Source organism: Felis catus, chromosome C1 (assembly GCF_018350175.1).
Source record: "Felis catus isolate Fca126 chromosome C1, F.catus_Fca126_mat1.0, whole genome shotgun sequence".
Taxonomy (NCBI): domain Eukaryota; kingdom Metazoa; phylum Chordata; class Mammalia; order Carnivora; family Felidae; genus Felis; species Felis catus.
The window spans coordinates 218933950-218961719 of NC_058375.1; the positions used below are offsets into that span (position 1 = coordinate 218933950).

The window sequence follows — 27770 nt, forward strand, 5'->3', positions numbered from 1 at the left end:
AAGTCCGGCACCTTCGCATCCACGCTTTCCCGGGGCTGCTCCGGAGCGGGCCGCTGCCGCCCACGCAGGCCTTCTTTAACCCGCACTCCCGGGAGCGCGCCGTCAGCCCCGCACAAACCCGATTCCCACCAGCCTCCCGACCCGCCCGTGGTCTCGCAGACACCGGCGAGCACAAGGCCACGCCCCCTACCGGGGGCGGGGATGGGGCCGCCCAACCAGCGCTCGCGGGAGAGCGCTAGGCTCCGCCCCCAGGTGAGCTTGTTTTTCCAGACCGCTCCACTTTCGTGCAGAAACCGCCGCACCGCCGGGCCCAACGGCGCGCACCCCCGACAGGCCGCGCCCCCGGACAGCCAGCGCCCCGCTGCCGGCGCTCGTTGGGCCTCGCGTCGGGACGGGAGGCGTCGGGACCGGAGGCCGGAGCCCCACTCGGAAGCCCGCGAGGGAGGTGCGCGCTCGCCGGAAGCCGCGCCCCCGACGCGGCCCACCTGCCCGCGGCGCCGGAAGTGGCTGTGGCCGCTCTGCTTCCGGTCGGCGGGGCGCTCTCGGGCCGGGGCTGCTGACCGGGGGAAGTCGGAAGCGCCCATGGCGGAGGGCGGCGGCCCCCACGGGCGGGCCGGGCCGGGGCCCGCAGGTAACGTGCGCGCCGCCGCCGGGCCGCGGGGGCGGTGGGGCAGCGGAGGGCAGGGTCCGGCGTCCCCGCGGGGGGGACGCGGCGGCCGCGCCCGGGCCGTGCTTCCTCGTCCCCCGCCGGCCGGGCCCACGCAGCCGCGCCCTGCCGCCGGGGGCGGGTCAGCGCGGCTCTCCGTGCGGGGCGGCCCGGCCGCTGCGTGTGCCCGCTCCTCGGCCTCGCGTGGGCGTCCTCGCGCCGGAGTTACTGTCCTGTGGAACTTGCTTTTCTAACTGCCGGCTCCTGAGCCGGTGGGGATTTGATAGGACCCCAACTGTAACCGTAGGACATGGATCATCTCCCAGCTCCGAACGCACGGGTCAGGAAAGCCCCCAGAGGCCAGCCCCTCCCGAGGGCAGGTGTCTTTTTCTCCGCCCCGCCACCCACGGCTTGCCTGGGGAGGTACATCACACGCACAGGCAAGGGACAGCGATAACACCGTCCCCAGCGAGCTCTTCGTGACACAGCATGTCCAGGGGCCCACCGGCAGAGGAGGCAGCTAGGAAGGCTCACGGCGACCTTCCACAATGGCCCTCAGACTTAGGGTTTCCACCTTGAGACCCTCGTCCTAAGCACAGGAGAGGAGAGGTTCGCCCTAACCTGTGGCGGGATTTCCTCCGTGTTAGTTGTCTGGGTTTGCCCTGCTTCTGTGTGTTCTGCACTTTACGGGTTCGTCTCCCAAGAGTTTCTTACACCTGGAGACTGGCTCAAGTGGGCCTTTTCATCCCTCCATTCGTCCACCAGATGTTTATGGAGGAACTCCTGCACGCCAGACCTTGCCTGGGCGGGGGACAGCCCAGCGAACCGGGGCAGGTCAGACAAAGCGCCTTCCATCCTGAGATTCGGCTGATACTGACTTTGACCGAAGGTATCAGGACTTTGGTGCCTGGGCTGTCATTTCAGCCCGAGGGAGAGGAATGGGCTGAGGAGGCCTGAGGGCCCCTTCCCAGTAGGGACGGGAACCGTGTGGAAGAAAGGCTGCTCTGCCCCTGTATACAGGGCTCTTTTGTATCTGTGCAGTGCTGTTTTGTTATTTAGAGTGTTGCAGGCCCCGGGCGTGGAGGGGCCGCGGACATTTCCAGTGAAGGTCTAAGTGCTCTGCGGAGTAATTGCGTTGACAGTGGAGAAGCTGATCAGAAAAGCACAAACTTGAAGTTATCCTGGGATCTGGAGCTGGGGAAAAGGAGGCTGCACTGAGCTGGGCCAGGGAGCGGGTTGAAAAGCGGCCAGCGAGGGGAGGCCGGAGAAGAACCTAGCAAAAGTCCATGGCCCCCCACTTAACCTGTCAGGCTTTGTTCTATGTTTTCTGCATCTTACCCCCTCCTTCTTTGAACTCTTTCACTCTGTGGGGGTGAGACTGTGGGTAACTGCAGTGGAGGAGAGTTTGGGGCGGCCCTAAGGGTTCCTTGGGGCCTGCCTCTTGATCTGCCACAGGTGTTGTGGGATCAGCTTGAGGGACCCATGTGTTTGTGAACCTTTGCTGCCCTGCCCATCTGCCAGTGATCCGTTGAGTCCTGAAGGGCAAGGAAACATTCGTCACCCCCACTGTGCCAGGGCCAAGCCTTGTGTACAGTAGGTATTCAAAAGAGATACGGTTTGAATATAAAAACCAACTTCATCGTTGGAAGGAGTGCACCTGCGGAGGGGTGTCCTTCTGTGCCTGGTCGCATGCTGGAACAGGGTGGCAAGGCAGGAACTTGCATGCAGGGAGCCGAGTTCGTGCGCTTTCCTTACGCCCCTCCCTGTCTGTGATGCTGTATGCAGAACTCTTGATTATCTGGAGATTATTTCTGAGCTCTAGTGTCAGGTGAAAAACGCGAGAATTTGCAAGTAGGTATCTGATTTTACAAATTTGTTGACTACTATAGTCCGTTCAGGCTATAACAATACCATATACTGCTGGGTGGCTTAAAAGCAATAGAGATTTATTTTTCTTAGCTCTGATGGTTGGGAAGTCCAAGACCAGGGCCCCAGCGGATTCTTTGGGGGAGGCCTGCTTCTTGGTTCATAGACAGCAGCAGTGCCTTGTCCTCACGTGGTGGGGGGTGAGTGGGAGCTCTCTGGGGTCTCTCTTAATAATGGCATTAATTGGGGCGCCTGGGTGGCGCAGTCGGTTAAGCGTCCGACTTCAGCCAGGTCACGATCTCACAGTCCCTGAGTTTGAGCCCCGCGTCGGGCTCTGGGCTGATGGCTCAGAGCCTGGAGCCTGTTTCCGATTCTGTGTCTCCTTCTCTCTCTGCCCCTCCCCCGTTCATGCTCTGTCTCTCTCTGTCCCAAAAATAAATAAACGTTGAAAAAAAAAATAATGGCATTAATCTCATTCATGAAGGTTCTGCTCTCATGAGCCAGTCACCTACAAAGTCACTACCTCTTCAAACCATCACCTTGGGGGTTAAGATTCCAACATTATTTTTGGGCGAGACACAAGCATTCAGTCTATAGCAACTACTCTTTCTATCCCTTACAGATTTTGACACCCATTTATCTTTATATTAAGGTCTTTCCTGAGCAGTGGATTCTGTTTATGTTTTTATTCTGATGACAAATAATCAGTTCTGTTAACTAACTGGTAGGGTGGATTTCGTGTCATATGTGCTGAAAAAAATGATTCCCCTTCCTATTTCCAGATAAACTTTTATGATATTTGTGTTGCATATAAGAACCCCGAAGATGGGGCACCTGGGTGGCTCAGCCGGCTAAGCGTCTGACTCTTGTTTCGGCTCAGGTCATGATGTCACGGGTTTGTGAGCCTGCTTGGGATGCTCTACCCCTCTCCCGCTGGCATGCTCTCTTTCTCAAAATAAGTAAATAAACATTAAAAGAATAAATACCCCCCCCCCAAGAGATTTGTTAAACCTCTTAATTTATGTGGTACCATTTAAAAGTTTCCTAGCATCGGGGCGCCTGGGTGGCTCGGTCGGTTAAGCATCCGACTTCGGCTCAGGTCATGATCTCACGGTCCGTGAGTTCGAGCCCCGCGTCGGGCTCTGTGCTGACCGCTCAGAGCCTGGAGCCTGTTTTGGATTCTGTGTCTCCCTCCCTCTCTCTGCCCCTCCCCTGTTCATGCTCTGTCTCTCTCTGTCTCAAAAATAAATAAACGTTAAAAAAAATATTAAAAAAAAATAAAAAATAAAAAAAAATAAAAGTTTCCTAGCATCGACTCTTAACCCGGGTACATGGTATGTGCTCACCGCTTCTAGTCTTTGTTATTTTCCAGGTTTATAGTCTATTATGCGAGGCTGGCCTTCTATTTATATGCACATATTTTTAAATTTTCCTTCTTACCGAGGTGTAACTTATATTTAGTGAAGTGCCCCCATCTTAGGTTACCGGCTGATGAGTTACTCACGTAGACTCCTCTGAGGTCATTACCCAGGTCAGCTTGTTACAAACAGCCGCATTTGTTTGGCTGTTGAATTTTGCCAAGGGCAAGTGTCTTTCTGTAATTCAGAAGGTGATCGTATGGTTTCTTCCAATATTAAGACACTCCTACATTCCTGGGATAGGTAGAGTGATATTATGGTGGATTAAAAAAAAATTTTTTTTTTAATGTTTATTTATTTCTGAGACAGAGACAGAGCATGAGTGGGGGAGGGGCAGAGAGAGAGGGACACAGAATCCGAAGCAGGCTCCAGGCTCTGAGCTGTCATCGCAGAGCCCGACGTGGGGGTCGAACTCACAGACTGCGAGATCATGACCTGAGCTGAAGTCGGAAGCTCAACAACCGACTGAGCCATCCAGGCGCCCCTATGGTGGATTTTTTGATACGTATTTTAAATTGAACCTTGCTAATATTTTATGTAGGATCTTCTGTATCCTTCAGTACGGTTGACTCCTTACCTTCCACCCCACCAGCGTTTTTAAAATTCTTGCCCTTGCCAGGTTTGGTGTCCGGAATGTGCTTCTTTCATTACGGGAAACTTTCTGTATTTCTCTGTTTTTCTGGAGCACGGGAATGATTCGTTCTTGAGCATTTGAGGGGTCCTGTAGCCAGAGGACAAAGGGCTCGCTGCAGATGGCGCCCCCTCCTGGCTGGTGTTGGCAGGGTTTCCCCTGGCTGACAGGAGCCCCTCTCTTCAGTGCAGGTCCTAATCTGAAGGAGTGGCTGAGGGAGCAGTTTTGTGACCATCCGCTGGAGCACTGTGAGGACACAAGGCTCCATGATGCAGCCTACGTGGGGGACCTCCAGACCCTCAGGAGCCTGTTGCAAGAGGACAGCTACCGGAGGTGAGTGTCACTGTCCTGGGGCTGGCCCGGTGCTTGGGCCCCGTGGGTCTGCGTGGAGCTGAAGTGCACGATCCATGAGGGTCCATGTGACTCCCTGGTCTGCAGGTGAAGGCCCTGGTGCTTTCCAGGCCAGGGGGAGAAAGGAGACCGGGAAGCATGGTCAGACTTGTAGGGAGACCTGAGTTCAAGTCTCGCTCTGTCATTGACCTTTATATTTCCTGGAAACTTCTGGCCCTCTCTGGTGTCAGTTTTCTTGATGGTAATCCTGATGGCAGCACTGTTACTCTCGTCAACATTGGTCCTGTCCCCTTCCAAGTCTCTTGTGGCTCTTTTTTTCTCTTTTTTTTTTAAATAGTTTTTATTTTTCTTAATTTTCTTAAAGTAGGCTTCGCGCCCAGCACGGAGCCCAAGGCGGGGCTTGAACTCACAACCCCGAGATCAAGACCTGAGCTGAGATCAGGAGTTAGATGCTTAACCAGCTGAGCCACCCAGGCACCCCCAAGTCTTTCGTGGCCTTTTACCCTAAGCTGTATACAGAAGTTCCCCTTTGTTATTTTCACTTGGTTACCCCTTGGTGGGCGTGGACTTCCTGATGTACCCCATTTATACATCACCCCTGATGTGCTCTCCTCTAGCTTCTCTGGTCCCCAGTTGTCTGCCTCCTGGGCCTGGGGCTCTGTCTCAGGTCAGGTGTCTCACCCTCCTGGGATCTGCTCTGTGCTCACCTTCTTATTCCCTCTGTCCATAGAGCTCTGCGTGTTGCCCGTCAGATCCTCCAACCCCGTCAGGCTCTTCCTTCGTAGCAGCGGGAGCGCTGATGTTACCTTTTTCCCACTGGGGACACCTGGGAGAGCGTAGAGTCTTCCTTGCCTCCGGGGGTTCTCTGTTTTGTGTGTCCAGGACTGGAGTCCCAGCTAGATTTGAAACTGACCTGCCACCGGAAACTCCTCATGCTCTGTGTTTCTGTTTCCCCTTCAGGGAAGTTGATAGAAGAAAAGCCTGCGTGTGAGTGGTGAAATTAATGCCACATTTTATGAATAGCTCCCAAGAGAAGGATTTCTAACAATACAAGAGTAGGTTTCTTTTTCTACTTCTAATGTCTTAGCATTATTGTTCAGAATAGATAGCAGTATTAAAAAAAAAAAGCTGTAAATATCTAGGAAGGATTATCATACAAAGACATCAGATGGATTCCACATGAATATTTAATATGAATGACTCAAGCCCAAAGAAACACTTGAATTTGCAGAGGTAACAATAAAAACAATAGAATGAGACGGAGTTCAGCTGGGTCTTAGACAAGTGTTTTCATACTGCTTTTCCAAGTACTTTTTTTTCTTGTTTTATATTGGGGTTTAGTAAATCTGTCTCGACGATATTTTCCTGTTGCTGTGTACTTCTCTGATGAGGAGTCCTTGGAGCGTTCCTCGGTCTCCTTGGCTAGTGGAAGCCAGTGCGCTGAAGGAGGAGCCCCTGGCCCACTACGTATTTCCGCGTCACTGCTTCAGTGATCCGGATCACCAGGCTCTGGTCACAGCTGCCTCGGGAGCGTGAAGTGAACCGCGTCTTGACGGAGGACGTGGTGGGTCAGTGGACTGCATGGCCGTGGCACTCCTTGACAGGGAACCGTGGCCTGATTTTCCCTTTTGATGAGAGCTGAGTCTGGCCAGTTTCCCTCTGCTGATGTTGGCCAGGAGGGTAGCCCCGTGTGGCCTTAGTGATTCCTACAGGCTGTGACTTGTGCTGTGTCACAGGTAGAGGGACCACAGCGGTCACCTGGCTCCAGTGAGGATGCCGAGGCCCGACCTCAGGCCTTCACAGCTGGTAGCTGGTGAAAAGGGGCCTCGGGACGCTGACCCAGATTCCCGGCGAGTGTCCTGCCCTCCACCCCGCACTGACTCCCTGGGCAGACCCGTCTACCCTTTGTGGAGCAGAGAGCTCTGGACCGAGAATCAGGAAATGAGATCTCAGCCCTAGTGCCCATCTGTCTGCCTGTGCCTCAGTTTCCTCTGCCGTGGAATGGGCCCTTCAGATCTGCTGTGCCACGTGCACGGATCCAGCATTTCATAAAACAACGCACGTGGGGGCATTCTTAAAGCACGGGAGTGTCCGTCTGAAGAGGTTGCCCTCCTGCTGTCTGTTTCATGTAGGTACCAGTATGAGAGGAAGCCGAGCGGCTCGTCAGTTTTCCAGGCTGCCCCTCACAGCCTGGCTCCCCTATGTTCTTTCTTAGCCGCATCAACGAGAAGTCTGTCTGGTGCTGCGGCTGGCTGCCCTGCACACCGCTGAGGATCGCGGCCACTGCCGGCCATGGCAACTGTGTGGACTTCCTTATCCGGAAAGGGGCCGAGGTGGACCTCGTGGATGTAAAGGGACAGACCGCCCTGTACGTGGCTGTGGTGAACGGGCACCTGGAGAGCGCCCAGATCCTCCTGGAAGCCGGCGCCGACCCCAACGGGAGCCGGCACCACCGCAGCACCCCAGTCTACCACGCCTCGCGTGTGGGCAGGGCTGACATTCTGAAGGCCCTCATCAGGTCAGTACTGCGAGGCCCGGCCACCCTTGTGCCGCGTGGGTCCCTGCGGGGGGCGTGGCCCCATGGCTGCTAGTTCCTGTGGCCGTGTTCTCATTCCTTGTTGTCTGTGTTTGCCTCTCTCTGTCTCACGTTAGGCTTGTTAAAAGATTTGTCTATTGTAGGTCTTTCTAAACAGCCCCTTCTTAGCTCTGTCAGTTATCTTATTTTGTGCTTACTGGTTAATTTGTTTTAATTTTTTCCCATTTGCCTAACTTTATTTTTCCCCAAACTTTTGCCATCGAATGATTATTTTTTTTCTTGAAGTGTAAACTTTCAAGATTATTAATTTGTCTTTGCCTATAGCTTCGGTCATATCTGCTAAGTTTTTTCCTCATTTTGAAATTGGTATTGAAGTCGCTCTCCTCTTTGTTCTTATGGCTATGGAGGAGAAGGGTTGAATACAACTTTTTATGAACCAATTGCATAGTATTGTGCACAGGTAATGTAGAGTGTGTAATTTGCATTTGGGGGATTCTTTTGAGTTTATTATTTTTTTAATGTCGAACTACATTGTTGTGGTTGCTTGAACAAAGTACGTGACCGTGGGTGTTTTAGTTGCGTAGTACAGTATGGTAGCCTCAATTGTGTTTCATGGCCCCTCTTTTTTTCTTTTTTTCTTGTTTCGTTTTTCTCTTTCTCTCTCTCTCTCTCTCTCTCTCTCTCTCTCTCTTTCTCTTTTTTTTTTTTTTTCACATTTTTAGCCATTGGATCTGCCACAGGTTTAGAGAAGTCTGTTGGTCTTTAATCACTGTTGTGATTTGTCAGTGTCCCCTTTTATTTCTAGTATTTTTTGCTTCCTATGTTTTGATGCTAATTGAGCCCCTAGAAGTTCTTGCCTGTGGGTTGTATGCACATTATCGAAACCAAAGGTTTCACTGAAGGCTCATTTACATAGCATTCTGCCATTTAGTTTTACTCTGGGTTTAAGTGGTTCTTTGGGTGCTCACCTTTCTTCTTTGCATGTATGGGATTCTTTGTTTTTTTAATAGAGTCAACATTATTGCCATAGTTGATGTTAGGTCTGTGTCTGTCTTTTCGTTTTTTAGCTGTTCCTTAGTTTGTGTCATGTTCCATGATCTGTATTTTCTTTGCTTTCTCTGTATTTTATTTTACTTCAAATTTTTTAAATTTTATTTTAAATTTTATTTTTGAGAGGGAGAACGACGGAGAAAGTGAGCAGGGGAGGGGCAGAGAGAGAGGGAGAGAGGGAGACACAGAATCTGAAGCAGGTTGTAGGCTCTAGCTGTCAGCACAGAGCCCGATGCGGGGCTTGAACCCACAAACCACAAGATCATGACCTGAGCTGAAGTCGGACGCTTAACCGACTGAGCCACCCGGGCGCCCCGCTTTCTGTTACTTTACATGGTTTATGGTCTTATTTACTTTCTTACTTTTACTTACTTACTTGCTTAATTAATTTACTTATTTTTGGTCTTATTTTAATTGTACTAATAGTTACCTTTTTAAAAAATCTGAACAAGATTACGTTTTCATATTCTGCCTCCAGTGACTTCTTTCTACCAAGGTGCCTTTTTCCGTGCCTTGCTCTGGAGGCATTTTGTTCTGCGGTTGGACAGAGTGTAGTTGAGGTAGCCAGTTTGCAGTGTGGAAAGGATTATAAGGGTCCCATTGTGCCAGGCCCCAGTGGGGGTGGTTCTGAGGAGCAGGAGGTCTGCCGTCCCCCATGCCCAGCACAGAATGTGGGTTTTGAACCAGGTACTGACAATATATTTACTCCATCAAAAAATTTTTTTAAGTGACCATGGAATTGGCTTTTGGAGAGACAAATGAGGGTAATATGGTTGTTTTGCTAGAAGGTGATAAAGCTGTGATGCTTTTTGCCTTCTTTTTAAGGATTTTTAGCTTGATGATCTAAGCCACCTCAGTCCCGTCTTTGCATCTTGGAGAATGTTAGTCATTAATTTGGAAATATTCGTGAGTAGGATCGGTCAGTGAAATTTCATCTTGGTTCCAGAAATCCTTGAAGGCATCTCAGTCAGTTCATGATGCATACCTGCTTTGGGTTAGCTGCAGGCTCGTCCTTCAGAAGTCCACACACAGATGCGCTGTTTGAGAAAGTGTTGCTGTTAGTAGACATCTCCTTCCCTCACTGGAGCCTAGGACGTTACTTTTACAATGAGGTACCAAGAGCATATACTAAAAAGTTTTCTCTGAATTACCAGGTAATTGACTTACTGACTTGGAAAATAGGAATGGGGTGGTTCAGTTACTGCACAAGTAATACAATCTACATACAGTGTCAGCTCCTGCCTTGAGTCATTGTCCCTTATATGCAGGGCCCTTTGCTGTCACGTTGTAATTTGCTGTTTCTCTGCAAGTAAATGCCATTTTGTTGCTTTTAAATTCCCTTGATATATGTTGCTGATGGTTTTTTTTTTTTTTTTTTTTTTAAGGTAAGGAGTGGTGTTTCTGTATGTGCAAAAGTTATACTGATTCACTGAGTTGTCCCGGTGGAGCCTTGCCAGAATATTAAAAGCAGGAGGGGAATTTTGGAAAATATTCAGGATTAAAATGAACTGGATCTTATCCAGTATGTTTTTATGAGGGGCTGTCTCTCCCGTAGCTCAGCTAATACCAGATTGTCCTATTGCCCAAAATTACAAACAGTTTGGAACACCTATCCCTAAGAACAGGAGGGAAAAAAAAAATCACCGTGTAAAATCGAGCTCTCTTTTTCTTAATTGATTGAGTGTGTGAAACGAAACACCAGTCTCTGCTTGGTTTGGTACGTGTTTTAGGATGTTTCCGTGGTCCAAGAGGATAGGCGATGTCTGCGTTTGTGGTGTCTGACGATGCTACGTGGCATCCGTGGGGCAGCGGATGGTCTTGTGAGCACATCGGCCTGTGTGCCCCTCCTTCCTCTTCCTTCGGCCTGTGCTGCCTGAGAGCAGAAGTGTCAGTTTCAGGGAGGAGTCCCTTCGGACACTCAGAACAGTGCTTAAGAGACGGGTGATAGAACATAACTGCTGGCCAACCGTGGAGAACGATGCTGTCTCCCGTGCCCTAGACCCTGCTCGTTGGCCCGTCGTCACTGCTTTCCACGATTCCCTATTTTCAGTGACACGTGCTGATAGAGCCCGTGTGGCGTTGCAGGGCTGTGTGGGGGAAGCTCAGAGAGGCAGGTGCTGACCCAGCTGGGAGCCGGGGAGTGCGTGCTGGGCGGGAATCTCACAGGGGTGAGGCTGGGCTCTTCTCATCACACCCTATCAGGTTGCACCCGATTGCACTTGTCCCGTTACCGCAGGAGTTCGCTTGGATCTTTTGATTAAGGTGGCGTCTGTCACATTTCTCCACTGTAAAGCTATTCTTTTTCCCCTCTGTAATTATTTAATTAGTAAGTATTTTGTGGAGGGGTACCGTGAAACACGTGTTTATCCTATTTCTTATCAAATTTTTAGTGTATTCATTTATTTGTCTTAGACCTGTGGTTTCCCAGTGAGTCATAATCCCTTACTTTATTATTTTGATGCTCAGATTGTCTTAAATTTGGCTACAGGGAGCCCTGTCAAACTGGAACCCAGCTTTGTCCTTATGACCTGTCCCCCAACATCCTTTGAACAATTCCTTACTTTCTCCTGTAACAATATATTCTAAGCTCATCTAGTACTGTGCCTGTTTTAGCTCTGGGATTAGTGATTTCTCCAAGGAGTCCTGGCTTCTTTTTAGTGGAGAATGGTGTATAGAAGCCAAGATCTGGTTACTGGGAGTGTTTATTGCTTATGGGCTGTTCTTTTCGGGCTCTTGGACTGGACAGAGCTAAGGTTACTTATACATGTTTCTTTTCTTTTCTATTTTATTTTATTTTATTTTATTTTATTTTATTTTATTTTATTTTATTTTATTTTATTTTATTTATTTTATTTTATTTTATTTTATTTATTTTATTTTATTTTTATTTTATCTTTATTTTATTTTATTTTTTATATTTTATTTTATTTTAATTTTATTTTTATTTTTAACATTTATTCATTTTTGAGAGACAGAGAGAGACTGAGCAGAGCAGAGGAGGGGTAGAGAGAGAGGGAGACACAGAATCCAAAGCAGGCTCTAGGCTCTGAGCTGTCAGCATAGAGCCCGATGCGGGGCTCACACTCACCGTGAGATCATGACCTGAGCTGAAGTCGGAAGCTTAACCGACTGAGCCACCGAGGCGCCCCATACATATACACATTTCTGTCTGTATTTCTGTCTCTAAATACAGTGACAGTTGAGTTCACCCCAGTACTTCTAATCCAATCTGGTACCACAGGGGTCATCTTACTTTTCTCCCTTTCCAGATTTATTATTGGCTTTTCCGACAGAGGCCTGGTTCCACCTATCCTTAACATCTTTATTTATTTTGCCAGTCCCTCCATCTATAACCGATGTCTTAATGTTGCTGCCCCCTCCCACACATGCCTCCTCACCCCACGTGGGCTCTAACACCCTGTGCCAGGCAGTGTTTTTTAGCAGACGTCCTCTAAACTTTGCCACGACACTGATAACCTGAGCCAGGCCACCCTTTGTGCTTTAATCAGTGGTCTCTGCTTAAAGTGACCTGGGTTGGTAGTTTGCACTTGGGCTGGGGGAACTCCAAATCCTGACAGTAAGTTGTGTCTTTGGACTTCCCTGAGCGCAGTGACCAGGGCAGGTCCCTTGTGGGGACCCTGAAGACTCTGCCTTTTAGAATGGTTTAGAGATGGGCCCTGCTGAAGATTGAGGCTTCTAGGTCTGGCCGCCCACGCACCCGTCCCGTGAGAGATGCATTTCCTCACGTCTGGGCTGTCACCGGGCCTCAGAAGAGAAGAGCTCGCGGACAGCCATAGGGTTAGCTCAGGGACTGCCGTGAGCATGCCCCTCTGGGAGCGGGGGGTGTTGCATGAAGCTGTCCTACTGGCAAGCTGTGCTTCCTGTCTTGGGTTCTTCTAGGTGAATCTGATGCTGGAAGTGGTCTGGATCGTCTGGTTGTTTTGCAAAGAGGAGCCACCCTGCAGGCAGGACGTGATGGCACCAGGTGGCTACACGTTGGGTTAAAGTGGTTTCTTTTGCTTTTAATTTTTGGGGATTGCTTTCTATTTAATTTGTTTCACGACATAGATTTAGCTGGTTCCAAAGTCAAATCTATAAAACAAAGTACACTTAAAAAGTCTAGCAACTTCTATGCTGGTCTCCTTCGACTCCCCTGTAGATGACCATTTAAAAACTTTTATGGTTTATTCCTCCTTGTTAAGTTGTAAGCCTAGTGTGGGTATGTCTAGGAGTGTTGTGTTACAACCGCTTTCCCCCAGATAAACAGTAGCATACTACGCACTTTGACTGTCCTGCCATTCTCACTTGTGAAACGTATTCTGGAGGTCATTCCAGAGCAGTCTTTAGCGACACTCCTCACGCCTTTTCATTGTGGTACAGCGCGGCTTTATGCGGGTGGAGCACAGTGTATTCAGCCGGTCTCCTGTTGAGGGACCTGTGGGTTGTTTCCTGTCTTCAGCTGTTATGGATGATGTTTCAATGAATTGTGTGCATGCTTCTTTTCAGAATTGTGCAGATGTATCTTGGGAATAGATTCCAAGAGTGTGATGGATGGGTCAGAGGGTAAATGCATACGTAACTTTGCCAGCTGTTGCCAAGTTTCCTGCTGTAGGGACGGTTCCATTTTGTATTGCCGCCAGAACTGAACGAGACTTCTTGTTTCTTTAGAGCCTGGTCAATAAAATTTTGGATTTATCCCCGTCTGATAGGTGAGAAGTGGTATCTCAGGGTAGTTTCTCTTGTTTTCTTTTTTTTTTTAAAATTTTAAAGTTTCTTTTATTTACTTTGAGAGAGAGTGGGCACAAGCTGGGGAGGGGCAGAGAGGAGAGACAATCTCAAGCAGGTTCCACACCATCAGCACGGAGTCCGACGTGGGGCTTGAACTCACAAACTGTGAGATCATGACCTGAGCCAAGATCAGGAGTCGGATACTTAACTGACTGTGCCACCCGGGCATCCCTAGTTTTTCTTTTTTTAAACTACAGTTGACATAATGTTATATTAATTTCAGGTGTAAAGGTAGTTTTAATTTGCATTTGTGTTATGAGTGAGGCCGAGCATCCTTTTACATGGCTAAGCCTCTCTAGCTCATTTCCAATAGAGCAGTTGATCTTTTCCGTTTATTAGCTCTTTATATATTAAGGATATTAATCCTTTGCAACATTCCCCTAATTTTGTACATACTGCTTTACTTCGCTTATGCTGGGTTTTTTTTTTTTTGCTATGTAAAAGTTTTTCTTTAATTTTCATGTTAAAAAGCTTTGCTTTTACATCTTTCCTTATTTGATCTTCCAAATGACCTTTCTAATCAACTTCTATAACTCCAGGGATGTTACTATTATTTGTTTATATTTATAATGAACTTATTTAGTTCTCGAATGGGATTTTCATTTATGTAATAAACTTAGGGAAAATTGACCTCTTAATGTAGACCCTTCCTCGCCAAGGCAACGGTGGTGGGTCTTTCCATTTCCGAGAGCTACTTGTGTGATGCCTTCAGTAGTATTTTATAACTTCCTTCATGCACATTTTAGACACGTACCGTTAGGTTGATGCTTAGATAGCTCACTTTAATTTTGCTGTCATAAACGAGGTCTTTTCCGTTTTGTTTTTGAACTTGTTTTTGTTTGTATATATGAAGGCTGTTGGTTTTATAGCTTTATTAACGTACTTAATAAATTCTCTCATTGCTTATTGTATTTTTATTAATTATTCAGGGCTTTCCAGACATAATCATACCTTCTGAAAATAGGGAAGGTTTTTCCTTTTCTTTCTCATCTTAATTGGCTGATTGCTTTCCCTTGTCTGGTTGCGCTAACACTTTTGTTTAAGATGCCTGACTGAGAGTAGGCAGGAGAGTGGGCTCCAGGAGGAGAGCCGCCCCTGTTTGCCCCCCATTAGGTGAGACTCCGACGTCTGGGTCTTGTCTGGAGAAGGAAATGTCCACCACTTCTTATTTTATTGAGTATTTACGAACCTGCGTTAGTGTTGAGTTTTGTCACATGCCTTCAAGTTTTTTTTCCCACCTGTAGAGATAATCGTGGTTTCCCCCTTAGTTCTGTGAATATGATGGACTGTGTTAATGGAATTTCTAATACTGGAACTGCCCTTGCATTCTTGGAATAATCCTCATGAGGTCATGGTACGTTGCTTTTTTAATATACTTTTGGATTCTCTTTGCTAACATTTTATTGAAGGTTGTTAAATTGATATTCACAATTGAAATCGGTTGGTAGTTTGTCTTTGTGGTGGGGCCTTTGTCGGGTTTTGGGATTGATTGGCCAATTTCATCAGATGACTTTGGAGTTTTTCCTTTTTTTTCCTTTGCTTTGAAGTAGCTGAAATAGCTGTGGGATTGTTGGCTCTTCAGAGGGTTTAGAGAGTTCCCTTGTAAATTTCTTGTGTGAGTGGATTCCAAGTTCTTAACCGCTGTCTTACCTTTGCTGGAAGTCACGAGACCCTTGTGATCTGTGGAGGCTCCTGTGCGGCCCCCCGGTGCTCACAGAGGTCAGGCTGTCTCCCGCGGGTGCCGTGGGAAGCTGCCGACTTGGGTCTGACTGTCCCTGTGCCTCCCCTGCAGGTACGGGGCTGACGTTGATGTCAACCACCACCTGACTCCTGACATCCGGCCCCCTTTCTCGCGGCGCCTCACCTCCCTGGTGGTCTGCCCCTTGTACATCAGCGCAGCCTACCACAACCTCCAGTGCTTCAAGCTGCTTCTCCAGGCGGGGGCGAACCCCGACTTCAACTGCAATGGCCCCGTCAACACGCAGGGCTTCTACAGGGGCTCCCCCGGCTGCGTCATGGATGCCGTCCTGCGCCACGGCTGCGAGGCCGCCTTCGTGAGCCTGCTCGTGGAGTTTGGAGCCAACCTGAGCCTGGTGACGTGGGACTCCTTGGGCCCAGAGTCGAGAGGCAGAAGGAAGGTGGACCCCGAGGCACTGCAGGTCTTTAAAGAGGCCAGAAGTAAGTGGCCTGACTTCCGTTCTGACTCGCAGGCTGTTTGGGTCAGTTGAAGGAGTCGAGTGGCAGGGATGAAAAAAGCCTCCAACTGAGCACTTAGTCAGAATCTTCAGTTACGGCTAGGAATTTTCGAGAGTACTTCCAGATGGGTCTTTTCTTTTCAAATTCCTAGACACCAGGAGTCGATACAAAGACATCCGTGGAAGCGTGTGTTCTCAGAGTGCCTGAAATTATGTGCTCTTTACCCCTTTGCTCTGCTCTGTGGTCCCCCAGTTCTCTCTCTGACACACGGTTTTTAAATGTTGGCCTGACACCAGACTGCCGGCCCTGCCCCCTCCAGGGGTCCTCACCCCCTTCTTCGGTTCCACACCAATATGTTGTTTTTATTGTGTGGTACCTCTGATTTTTGTTAGGATAAAGCCCATGGTGTGCTTATTTCGGAAGAACGGTTTTGCTAACGAATTAACAAATCGATAGGCTGTTTGCAGTTGATCCGGGGCTTGGTCTTGTTGCCAGAGTCCGTCTCTGGGACTCAGAAATTGACCTTGTGCGCCTCTGCAGGCTGCTGCGTGCCCTCTGCGACCTGCCCGCGCCCGGCCTCATTCTCGCCTGGGTCTCGAGGGCATCTGGGTTGAATACCTTTGCCCCCACCCTTACCTCTCATAGAACTTTAGGTTGTTGTGTTTTTGTGGTTGGGGTTTCCGAAGGCTGTCATTAGAACCCGCTCCTGCCGGGGCTTCCCCGGAAGAATTGGTCGGTGGTCAGCGGGAGGCACCCCGGGGGAGTGGAGCCTCCTGCGTCCTGCCTGCTCCATGGGGCAGAGCCGTGGCTGGGCTCTCCTGCCCCAGAGCAACATTGTGGGCCCGCACGCCTCACATACTGCTTGGCCTGTCTGTCCTGGCCCCCCTTGGAGTTTCTGGACTTGACCCGAGAGCGGAGGCTGACTGCGCGCGTGTGGGTCAGTTGCTGACACCTGGCGGGGCCTTCTGTCGTCGGCCCTTGTTTCTCTCTAGGAAACGAAACACGGTCAAGGAGGGGCCGTCACGGTGAGCAGGTGCCCCGGGGAACGAAGCTCTCACCCCTTGGGCAGGCGGGGGAGGAGCAGGTGACAAGACCTTCCTCGCCAGGGACTGCCCTGTCCCCTGTGAAGCTGGGCAGTTGGCAGTGAGCGTCAGTGCGTTCTGTCAGTCGCAGCCAGCCTTCCGTCTTCAGGCTTAGGAGAGGAATTAACCTCCCTCCCTCTCTGTCCCTCTCTTCCATGGCGTTCCAGGTGTCCCCAGGACCTTGCTGAACCTGTGCCGGGTGGCTGTGAGAAGAGCTCTTGGCAAATACCGACTCCATCTGATTCCCTCGCTGCCTCTGCCGGACCCCATAAAAAAGTTTCTGCTCTACGAGTAGAGCTCAGATGCGGCGGTCGACTGCGCGAAGAGGAAGGTGACTGCGGTGAAAGCGAACACCGGTCCTGCCCCTGTGAACCAACCACCCCCTGTCCTCCGACCAAGTCCCATTTGGCTGTTGGTAAAGCAGAAACGGCCTTGTTCCCACGGCTTGTAACTCCATCTCGGGTGCTGGGGGCACTGGACAGTCCTTGGGTCATTGTCGGCTGAAAAGTTCATACAAAACCTAATTTCGCTCTTCCTCAGTATCTCTGTTTTGGATTCTCACAGTCGCATATTAACGAAATGGGCCGTGCCGCGTGTGTCAGGACGGGCTGAGGTTGGAGGCCTGTGGATAGCTAGCTCCGGCAGGGAGGACTGCTAGCACTTTCCAGAACTGTACTTCCGTTGATGTTTGTACTTCTCCATTCAGTTGTTTGATTCAAGCCTTCTAATGCCTAAAGGCAAGGAGAGTTTGGTGGAAAAGTAGAGCTCTGGAACGCAGTTCATGGACGTGCTGGGTTGTTTTCCCTGCCCCCGGGGTGGCCTGTGGCACCTGTCTACACACGGCCCTTCCTTGCCACTGGAGCGTTGTCTTCTCGTGGTGGCCGTGTCCTCCGTTAATTGTCCTCACTGCACGAGGGTCCCCTGGCCTCACGGATCGGCTGTGTTGTCTCAGTGCTACGTTTGCTCACCATCTAAAGAGGCACCTTCCGCAGCGCTGCCCCGTCCTGATACCGACCGTGCCCGGCACTGCGCCACCGGGTCTCGCGGCTTCTCTTTGAGGAGCTTCCCGACGGGGATTGATCTTGGGAGGCGCACAGCGAAGAAGTAGCCAGTAAACTGACTGCCTACACTCGGACCAAGGACCGCTCCAACAGCATTCACTGCCAGTTCCGACAGAAGGGAGGCCCCGCGGCGCTGCCTCCCAGTCCTTGCGCGCACCGGGACGGGGAGACTCGGTCGTCCTCCGGGTGGTTCCACAGTCTCCGTTGCTTGGTGTCCAGAGGACAAAACGTGCGGCGTTTGGTTGATTGGTCTTCACCGTTGGGGACCGAACGTCTTGGTCATTGCTCCTAGAACCCGAGGACGGGGATAGCGGTGAGGTCAGAGGGCCTCCGCCGGCCTGCTGGGGTGCCGGGAGGTGACATGAGCCGGGTCACCATCCCCAAGGCTGCGGTTGTGGGCAGGGCTCACTCACGCCTGGGCTGTGCGGCTCGGCTGTGTCCACAGGGGTGGGGCGGGGCGGGCCGCCGGCTGCCCTTGCAGAGCCCTCCAGGAGATGCTGCTTCTGGAGAAACCACATGTGGCACTTTGAAGCCTCTGAGGACCATTGAGTGGAAGCATGGCGACTCTAACCTTTGGAAGGCTTTAGAAATGGGCAGATTGCAAATCTGCGTGTAGATATTCTGTAAGAAGAGATACCTTGTTTGTAACAATTGCACTGATGAATGATACAGGTTTATTTAATGACTAACAGCGTTGTATGTCGTAGCCCAGCAGACAGGCGGTGTCGGTCATTGTCGTATACGGCTCGGGGAGAGAATTCTCAGCCCCGCCTTGTGTGCGGTGGACGGCTCCACCGGAAAGCCGTGCTGTGACCTGCGGGTGCCTGTGTGAGGTCTGAGGGCAGAGGAGTCGCTGGATGGTTCAGAGGGGAGACGCAGTCACTGGAGGCTTTATGCGGCTGAAGTGATCCTGTCACAAGCTCTGGCCGTGCGTGGTGTCGGTGTGGGATGGCTGTCCGAGCCCGAGATTGGGCTTGTGTGCCGCCACCAAAGACCTGGGACCCTGGATGGCTGGCGCGTGCCGAGCCGGGGTCGGTCATGGCGCAGTCGGGAGCTGCGGGTGCGGGTAGCTGGGGACCAGCGCCATTAGAGCCACGGCCGAGCGGTGCCGGGGTTTCCGCTGAGAAGGGCTGGGGGTGCTCCTTGTGCACTCAGGGTGGGAGCAGGCCCACGGGCTGTGCCAGGACCTCGGGGAGGTAGGGCTCTGCCTGGGCACAGGGGAGCTTGAGTGCCCCGTGGGTGCACTGGATGCTGGTAGGGGCAGCGTGTCACTGGAGGTGTGAAAGCCGTGGCTGGTCACCTTGGTAGGCCTGAGAGAGGAGTCCGGAGTAGGTTCACCTTACTTCTCAGCTCTTCCGGCTCTGGGTCCCCTTGCGGCCCAGGTTCTCTGGGTGAGTTGCGTCCGGACTCGGGGCATGCACGGAGTCTGCCCCGCCGGGTGCTTTCTGCGGAGGCCTGTGAGGGGCAGGGCCTCTCCAGCCCTGCCCAGGGTAGGAGGGTAGCTCCGTTCTCGGACCTTCTGGAAAGCAGCACCTGGGCATGCGGCCAGTGCAGAGGTCTCGCACCTGTAGGCGCAACCTTCAGGCTGCACGGAGCCAGGGGCCCAGCACAGAGTGGTGTCAGCGTCCATTGCCCAGTGGAGCAGGTGCAGGGCTGGTTTCTGGGGGGGTGGAACCATTTTCCCAGGGTCTTTCTAAAAGGAATGGACTGAGTTGATCCTCATAGTTGGGCCTCACCCAGACCTGGCCAGGGAGGTAGCATGAGTCGGGGGGGGGGGGCGGGTGGCGGGGGTGTCTCCCACTCTGCCCCTAGAATGTCGCTGTGCCCCAGGGCAGTCTGCAGGGGACTGGGGCCTCAGCATTTCCTTTGAGGAGGACAGGTCTGATCAGCCAGACTCCGCTGATTGTTTCGGAATCCTAGCAACTTTGAGGTTCAGCCTCTAGTTTGAAACTTCTGCTGCCAAACACAAATCTGAAAACAGAGATAGTTGCTTAAGGTCATTCCTACCTGTTTTGAGTGACACCATACTAAAGCCTCCTTTCCTTTTGTTGGCAAGGATAGGATCCTGGAGAAGAGAGAGTAACTGTCAGAACCCTTCATAAAATCGCGTTTCTGAGGCATGGGGCACCCGAGTGCGGGGTAGCAAGGAAATGTGGTGATGAGGCTGCTGCCTGGCTGGGCCCAGAGTCGTCCCCAGGGAGGGGCACAGCGAACCAATGCGAAGTTGCTGGTGTCCCGCCAGCCTGGTCCCAGGAGTGTCCTTACTGTCCCCACACAAGGGGCCTTGGCTGCTGTGGACAGATGGGCAGGGATTAGGGTCCGGGGCAGCGTCGATGTCTGAGAATTCAGCTCTGGCGTCCTGGGTGGGGATTTTGAGTACATTTCCCAAAGCCATCGATGTCACGCCCAGCCGTGCCTTTTCATGTTATTTATGTTATTTATGTATTTATTTATTTATGCCCTGCCTTGCTCACGGAAAGGGATCAAGGCAGCGATGCTTGGCTTTTGATGTTCTGTTTTGATCTTTGCTAAGGTTCCGTCAACACGCATCTGTCAGGTGATTTTGAAAAGAGACGACAGCTAGCAGTTTCCTCATGTTGACTGTGTTTCCGTTTTCAGGCTTAAGTGCCGTCCTCTTTTCTTTTTTCCCTCTCCCACGAGTTGGTTCTGTAAACACAGGTTGGGGCAGAAGGAGGGGAGGAACGTGCCGTGCCGCGAGCGTGGGCCTGAGCAAAGGGAGATCGGCCTGAGAGAGACGCGCTTTGTGCTTTTCCGCTCCCTGCCGTGTGGCCCGGGCAGGTCCCAGGTGACGTGGAGGCTGTGCTCTCACACTGGCAGCCGGTTGACTGTGCCTTCCCACGGGACTTCATGAGGACGCGTGGGAGAGTGTGTGATGGCACTTTGTGCACGAGCGGTCCCTGTGACTGTTGTCCTTCTTCTCAGCGGATATGCGTTAGAGGTGATGATGGTGCTGAAGAGTCTGTGACCTTGGGGATCGGGCTTGTCCTTTGTGTCCCATGGGGCAACGAAGGTCATGGGAGCCCACAGCGTAGGCCTTGGCACAGGGGGTTCTGGGCAGGTCACAAGGATAAGGACATGTGTTAAATAACGTACAAAGTCAGGTTTATTCGACCTAAAGGATCATATTTTATTCTGAGATAATGACCTTCCTAATTTGGGTGATAAAACGTACTTTTGTGTAATCAAGGAGATAATAGAGGGCAATATTTTTATTTTTTAAAATGCTCTTGGTTATAATATATTGGCTGCTCTGTGTCAAGCCCCAGAATTTCTTTCTAAGTTTGCCAGTCTCTTAGGTCTCAAAGTCAGGGAACCCCGCGGTCTAGCTATGGTGTGTGTTTACATGGTGATGAGAAGTCCTCTCGGACTCTTCAAACAGCCTATACATTGTTGACGGGAGGGCATCACGGCATTTCTGCTGCCCGCTGATCTCAGGATCACCACGTGCGGCGTTAGGAAGGGCGTGCTTACGTCCTGGCAGTGACGGAAGCTCCCTGTGGTGATAGGCCTCTGGCCTTTTCCTGGGTCTGTGAGAAGCCCCCCCGGGAAGTTTCGCGTGGCCTTCTCAGGCCTTCTCAGCGACGACTGCCCTTACCTCAGGCCCTGGGGGCCTGTGGCACCGCTGAATGTTGGTGACGACGCCAGTGGTGGGTCTTGTGCCTGCCGGGCACTCAGCGACCAGTCCTGAGGGGTCTGGATTCCCTTCCAGCTTGTGTCTGCTCGCTGGAAGTGCCTCATTTGGCCGTGTGACCTCTTTGTCTCTGGCTTGCTCATTCATCCTCCCCTCCACCCCCAGCCTGACCCCCTTGGTGTGGAGTGGAGTAACTGATGTGCACTCATTAATGGTTTGTGGGATTGTGTCCACGGAGGGACGTGCGGATTTTGAAGTGGAGGCTAGTGACGTACACGACATGTACTAGAAGTTCTGGGCAGACAATCAGCTGGAGGAGTGCGGCAGGGAGAAGGGGTGACTTCTGTTGCCTTAACACGTAATTGCTCAGTGTCTGGAATACGTGGGGATCTTTTTTTTAGGTTGTTTTGCTTCCAGATGTGCACCAATGCATTTGGAGTATGGTGGGTGTGCACACAGCTTTCCCGTACGTATGACACCACAGCAGCGCCCCCGCTCGGCTCCGTTTGCATGGCTCCCGGTGCTTGTGGGTGTTGGGCACAAGAGTGTGACACGCAGGGGGCCAGTGTGCCCGGAGGCGTGCTGCAGGGTGTGTTCACCGTGGCCTGCTTCTCCCTTCCGCTTTGGTGATGAATGAGTGTCCCCCGCAGCAGCAGGGACCGTGACTGTGCCTGCACTTGTGCCTGGTGACGAGTTTCTCTAAGTGTGATGAACGTCTTCGATACGTTGTTGTAACTTTAATAAATGCTTTATTACCCTTTAATTCACCCTGCCCATGCCTTAATTTGGGGGACTGTTTATCTCAACGGGTAGAAATGGGTCTTGTGAAATCTTTGAATACACATTTCGGGAAAGTTTCTCGCTGGAAAGTTTCTAACAATATGGAAGGAGGGACTTTTGGGAGCTGCCCTGAAGGATCTTGCTGTGTTGTAGGGAGGCTCCCAGAATGTGGCACAGGCTTATACTGCTGGATGGAACCTGTTTTACTTAGTGGGGTTTCCAGTTTGAAGAGACCGTGCCCCTAAAGTGTTTGAAACCCATGGCTTTCAAGTAAGGTGGCATCCCTACAGTGCTCTGCAGGGGGGAGGTGCTGGAGAACTGTGGGAAAAACCATGGTCTCTGGGCCCATGTTATACGTGACTTATTTTGACAGCGGGAGGGATGAACCCAGGAATGGATGAACTAAATAAAGACATATCTCATATCTCAGTGATGCTCTAGCACGTTCTCAGTGTGTGTGATTTCAGATATTTTCTTCATTCTCCACCCCGACCCCCCCTCACCCTCAGCCACATACACCACCCCCCCCACACACACACCCCTCCTGCTCTATTGAAAAGGTGGCTTGTCTCTTGTCTCAAAACCAGCTCAATTTGTGTGGCAGAATTGCTAGTTTTCCTTCACTGTCCATTTTTTATCTGTGATAATAGAACCCACAGTTTTAGCTGGACACTTAAATTCCCAGAATAGTCTTCATTTTCCAGTCTCCTGTATGGTAGGTGTGGCTGTTTGCCAGAACTCCTTTCCGAAATTCTGTTAAAGTGATAGGGAATTTCACTTTTTTAAAAAAAAGTATAAATCCCTTAAGATGACTGAATGGCAACAAAATTTTGGAACCTCAAGAAAATAGATGAATGGTAACTACTACAGACATATCTGAGAAAACAACCTTGTAAGAAGTGAGCGTATCTGAGAATCTGACTTTACTGCCAAGCTCTCAAAGGCTCTGGGGTCGGCAGTTCCTGGGACCTTAGAAGTGGCCGTGAAAGAGGGTGAGAGTGTGAGGACCGGCGGAGAGCCAGGTCACGGGACCACCAGGATTCCCCGCTACACACGGTGGGATGCTTGTGCCTGCCCCGGCCCAGTGGGCCCTGAAGGGAGGTGTGCCGCATTCAGCCTTCCGTGTGTGAAGTCTGCAGCTGGGTAATCGGGCTCCTATCCTGTAGGCAGCAGCAGAGCAGAAAGAGACTTCTTGGGGAATCTCACCAGCCTGATGGTGTAGAACCAGGCTAAAATGGAGTCACTTATGTCAGGGACAAAATGTAGACCATCAGCGCAGGCGCGTAAAGGAAACTTAACCTTACAGGAATTGAAAGCTCTTCTTAGAAGTCAGGAGAGGACACCAGCCAGCCCCCAAACGCCGGGTCTGTTCACTCTCTGGACTTCTCCCCTCCCCCCCCCCCCCCCACTCCCCGACTCCACTACCCTGATCCAAATAAGAAAGAAGACCACTAGGTAACCAATCAGCTGAAAAAGCAAAACAACTTTTGTATGTGTCCTTTAGTCTGTGAGCAACTTGGAACTGATTGCTTTTGGGCCTTGCGTTACCTGGTTTGCAGGCCGAAAACCCTGCAATAAATTCATCTTTGTTTGTTTTTTTTTAATGTTTATTTGTTTTTGAGAGTGAGTGCAAGTGGGGGAAGGGCAGAGAGAGAGGGGAACAGAGGATCTGAAACAAGCTCTGCACTGACAGCAGAGAGCCTGATGCGGGGCTTGAACCCTTGAACCGTGAGATCGTGACCTGAGCCGAAATCAAACATTTAACCGACTGAGCAACCCAGGTGCCCCTCGTCTTTATGTTTTAATTCATATGCAGGTATGTTTTTGACAAAGACCTAACATACCAGTACTGAATGTGAGCAAAGAAATGGTCACATGTCTTGCAGTGGATTCCAACAGATCAAGAGCATTCTGAGAACAAAGGCCAAATTTTCCAGATTATAAGAGCCAATGTAGTGCTAACACAACGGAAGACTCTTGGCAGGACATCACTGAAATGTCCATACCGGAGAGAAAAGATGCTACAGCTTTTGGAGAGAATCAATAGGACGCGTACAAAGTATCAGGTATTGCCACATGGGACCGTAGAGGAATGTGGACCTTGACTTTCATAATTCTGGAGGGAATATTTTGAGCTAGCTTAAAAGTCAAGCTAAAGATTTAGTTTCTTTAAAAATTTATGTCTCACATACACCGCAGAAACCACTAGTTAATGTACTGCTCCTCCAAAATGAAGTAAACCAAGAAAGGAGAAAACATGGTATACAGGAAACGGACCCAACGCCAAGGCGCAAGGTGGAAGCTGGCACAGTGAAAGCTTCCAGATGGCGGCTGTACATCAGAAGAGAAGGGATCCAGTCTCGATTAGGTGTGAGCGAGCAAGATGTCTTAGTTATTAGACTGCTTCTTGCCTCTGAACGTACTTGTACAGGAGTTGGGATTCAGTTATTGACAAGTTGCTAGGAAACCAAGGAAAAGAAAAGGGTGGGTGGGAACGAAAAAGCGACCCCGGTAATACTAGCTGACTCAGCAGGGGTTAGTATTGACATGGTCCTAATAGGATCAACACTGAGTTTGAACCATACAGCCATAAAGCTCTGAAGAGGGTCAGAGGGTGGGGAAGTGTGTGTGAGTGAAAGCTGTACACACGATCCTCATTTTCTGTGGGGAGAGATGGAGGGGTGAAGCCTAAAAGAAAGGCTGATAATATGAGGTAAGAAAGTAACAGCCAAATGAACCCAGAGAGAGAAGGGGGGAAAGTAAGAAAGAGCAGAAATTCATTAAAAAACAAAAACGAGAGGGCAGCAACCAAGCCAAAATATGCTTCTTTCTAAGTAAAATATACACACCTTCGGAAAGGCTAGTCAAGACAAAAAGGCATACAAATCCGTATTAAAAAGGGCAACGTTACAGATAATGTTGCTATCCATTAATACGGATATCATCAACGACTTTGTGATAAGAAATGTGAAAGTTTAGAGAACATGGACAAATTTCTGGAAAAATAGAACTTTCTATGGAGGTGCTCTGACAGTAACCACAGCCTCCACCGCTCTGCAGGAAGTGTCATTGGAGCACCTGCCTCATAAGTCTTGGCGCGTCTCCTTTAAGAGGAAGCGAAGCCCCGCCCCGTGTGGAAATGTCATTTCCCGGCGCCCATTTTGGTGACGTCACACAGCGTGGGGCCAGTGAAAAGCGGGGAGGGTGTTCCCGTGCTCGCGAACTAGGAGGGGGCGGGGCCTCTGGTGCCGAACTCTCGGCGGTCGGGCGGGGTCTCGCGGTGCCGGTGAGCCGTCGCGGAGAGGGCGGGCGGGGCGGGAGCCTTCAGGACCCGCTGCCCGCGGACGTGGCCTGGTGTCGGCCCCGGGAGGAGAGGGACCACCCCCCACCCCCCACCCCCCGCCCCTCCGGACAAGGCTGGGAGCCCGCCGCGCGGTGATGCGACGGGGCCGGCTCCCTCGGGCGGGGTGTTTTGTCAGTGTCTCGGGGCGGGGCGGCCGGGCGGGTCCGGGCGAGGCGTGGCCGCGGGTAGAACCTTGCGTGTGCGGAGGTGTGCGAGCGAGGCTTCGGCCTCCGCGTGAACCAGCTCCGAAGCAGCCGCGGGGAGAGAGCCTGCGGAGGGGCCGCCAAGTCCGGGGGCCGGGGAGGACCGTCCCCGCCCGCGCCGGCTTCCACGCAGGAGCGGGGCGGCTGGGGCCGCCTTTCCCGGGAGAAGACACAGCAGACGCGAGCGGGCCGCCCACAGCTAGCAGCACGGTTCCCACTGGAGAACAGCCTCGTGGGCGCAGCCAGTGTGGGAAGGCATCCGGGGAAGGTGCGAGAGAATGGCTCCCGAAGCGCCGTAGTGCTGGCGCCTTAGCCACAGCTGAGCTCACTCAGCCAGCATCAGGATGTTCACACCGGAGAGATTGCCTTTGAAGGCGCAGAATGAATTGCTATAATGCAGCGCTGGGCAGTTCCCAGCCTAGAAAGCTGTTAGGAGTGCAGCGGATGTGGGAAAACCTTCTGCCAAGGCCACATTTGTGCTGCACAAGAGCTTTGGAAGGATGACTAGTGTGCGAAAGCGTTAAGCTGCAGATCCGGCCGCCTTCACCTCTAGCAGATTCACACTCGAGGAAGACCTTATGAATGCAGAGGGGGACGAAGGCCTTGCACCAGAGTCTTCCTCATTCAGCACCAGAAAAGTCTCCACAAAGGCCTTCTGAGCGCAGCCAGCCAGTGTGAGATAACCTTCAGCCAAGGGCCTTACCTCGTTCAGCAGCACACTGGAGAAAGGCTTTAAGTGTGCAGGGAATGCGTTCTCCTTGTCGAGCGTGACCCAATGCGCAGGAGAGAACCTCTGAGAACAGCCTCTGAGAGGATGCAATCGGCCGGAAGTTGAACGTCGTAGGGTTACACACCCACGCTGGCTATATTCCTAATGAGTGCCAGGTGTGTGGGAGGCTCTTCCGAGCTTCGATCACTTTCTGACCTGCGGGGACCCCAGCCAAAGTTCTTTCTCAGTGCCTGCGACAGAAGCCCCATCACCAGCTCTGCCAGCTGGGAGGGACTCATCTCACTGCTCTTCCCAGTCCCTGGGGACACTCAGAAGCAGCCTGAGGCCACCGGTGGACTTTATTCTCTGCTTGACTAGGATCTATGTGTGTCTCAGCTCTGGCGAGGAGGACTTCAGCTGGGCTCGTTTTGTGGCTTATAGGGATCGTTTACCTTTTTTTCAGAGATATTATTGGCCTCATAGGGCTCTTTGTTGGCTTCGTCCAGCTTCCAGGTCAAACTTCCCAAGGAACTGCCTTCCTCCCGTTAATCTTCTGGGTGTGGAAATAAAAGCCTTATTGTTTAAGCCACCTTTTTTTGGTCTGGGGGTTTCTGTTGACTGTGGGGTGGGTTGAGCGCAGAATTGGGGTCTGTGGCATCAACGGGATGCGTGGTGGGGAGAGTTGATGACAGGGAAGAACTCTCAGTCCGCTTTTGGCTTGATTTGCATTGCCCCCCAAGACCTCCAGGGAATGACTGAAGGGCTTTGTGGGCTCAGTGCTGTGGCCTAGATGTCAGGATTATTTTGGGGTCTGGAGGTCACCCTGAAGAGGTGGTTGGTGTGGCTGCTCGTCCCCCAGTCCCCAGCAGTGCATCTCAGGCGGCCTGAGTTTGGTCTGTTGTACCCAGGGCATGCCCCACATTTCCCAGCACTGCTGAGCTGGGAAGAAAGCTGCCCACGATCTACCTAGGAGCCATGACCCCTGAAGTCCAGAACCTAGGAGGCAGGTGTCCTTGACTGTGGGGCGTGCAGGAGCGATGTAGGAGCCATAATTAGTGCAGAAACACCAGGTGTAATAGGGAGTGGGGAAGACTGGCCCAGTTAGGAGGGATGTGCCCTTGTAAATAGGCATTTCTAGATGCTCTGGTAACTGTAGCTTCGCCAGAGGAGAGTGTGCAGAAATTCTCAGGATCTTCAGACCCGTATCTCCTATACCTATGCTCACCGTCCACATCTCCATGTATCCTCCACGTTTTGAAAGTTTGCATCAGTACCTCTTCACTTTTACCATAGACCTGTATTAGTGCCTATTTTTGCTGACTGAAAGAAATCTGAAGGGCGTTTTCACTTCCGTGAAAAAGGTGAAAAGCAAAAGTAGTGTTGAGCATTCATCGTGCAGTGAGCCATTACGGAGGCAGCGCGTACCCCGAGCGGTGAGAGCGGCCCCGCTAAGCTCCT

At 51.3% G+C, this 27770-nt stretch overlaps 1 protein-coding gene across 5 annotated transcripts; it reads left to right on the forward strand.

The window, feature by feature from the left end:
• Positions 1-501: 501 nt before the first annotated feature.
• On the forward strand, positions 502-26901 carry ASB1 (ankyrin repeat and SOCS box containing 1). Of its 5 annotated transcripts, none has more exons than XM_003991302.6 (5): positions 502-631; positions 4753-4894; positions 7128-7430; positions 15079-15464; positions 16732-26901. In XM_003991302.6, exons 1-5 carry the CDS (start codon positions 583-585, stop codon positions 16857-16859), a joined length of 1008 nt encoding a protein of 335 aa, XP_003991351.1. In that variant the 5' UTR covers positions 502-582; the 3' UTR covers positions 16860-26901. The 5 variants fall into 5 exon arrangements, with proteins under 5 accessions (XP_003991351.1, XP_044890626.1, XP_044890625.1 ...); XM_045034691.1 differs by lacking the exon at positions 502-631 and adding an exon at positions 903-1026; XM_045034690.1 differs by lacking the exon at positions 502-631 and adding an exon at positions 936-1069 and having other exon boundaries at positions 4748-4894.
• The last annotated feature ends 869 nt before the right edge of the window (positions 26902-27770 follow it).

Bases quoted from the DNA above. Each gene is read 5' to 3' on its own strand.
- ASB1 (XM_019838976.3), top strand. From the start codon at position 957: ATGGATCATCTCCCAGCTCCGAACGCACGGGTCAGGAAAGCCCCCAGA. The intron at 4,895-7,127 runs GTGAGTGTCACT...GTTCTTTCTTAG, and splicing joins CAAGAGGACAGCTACCGGAG to CCGCATCAACGAGAAGTCTG. The intron at 7,431-15,078 runs GTCAGTACTGCG...CCTCCCCTGCAG, and splicing joins ATTCTGAAGGCCCTCATCAG to GTACGGGGCTGACGTTGATG.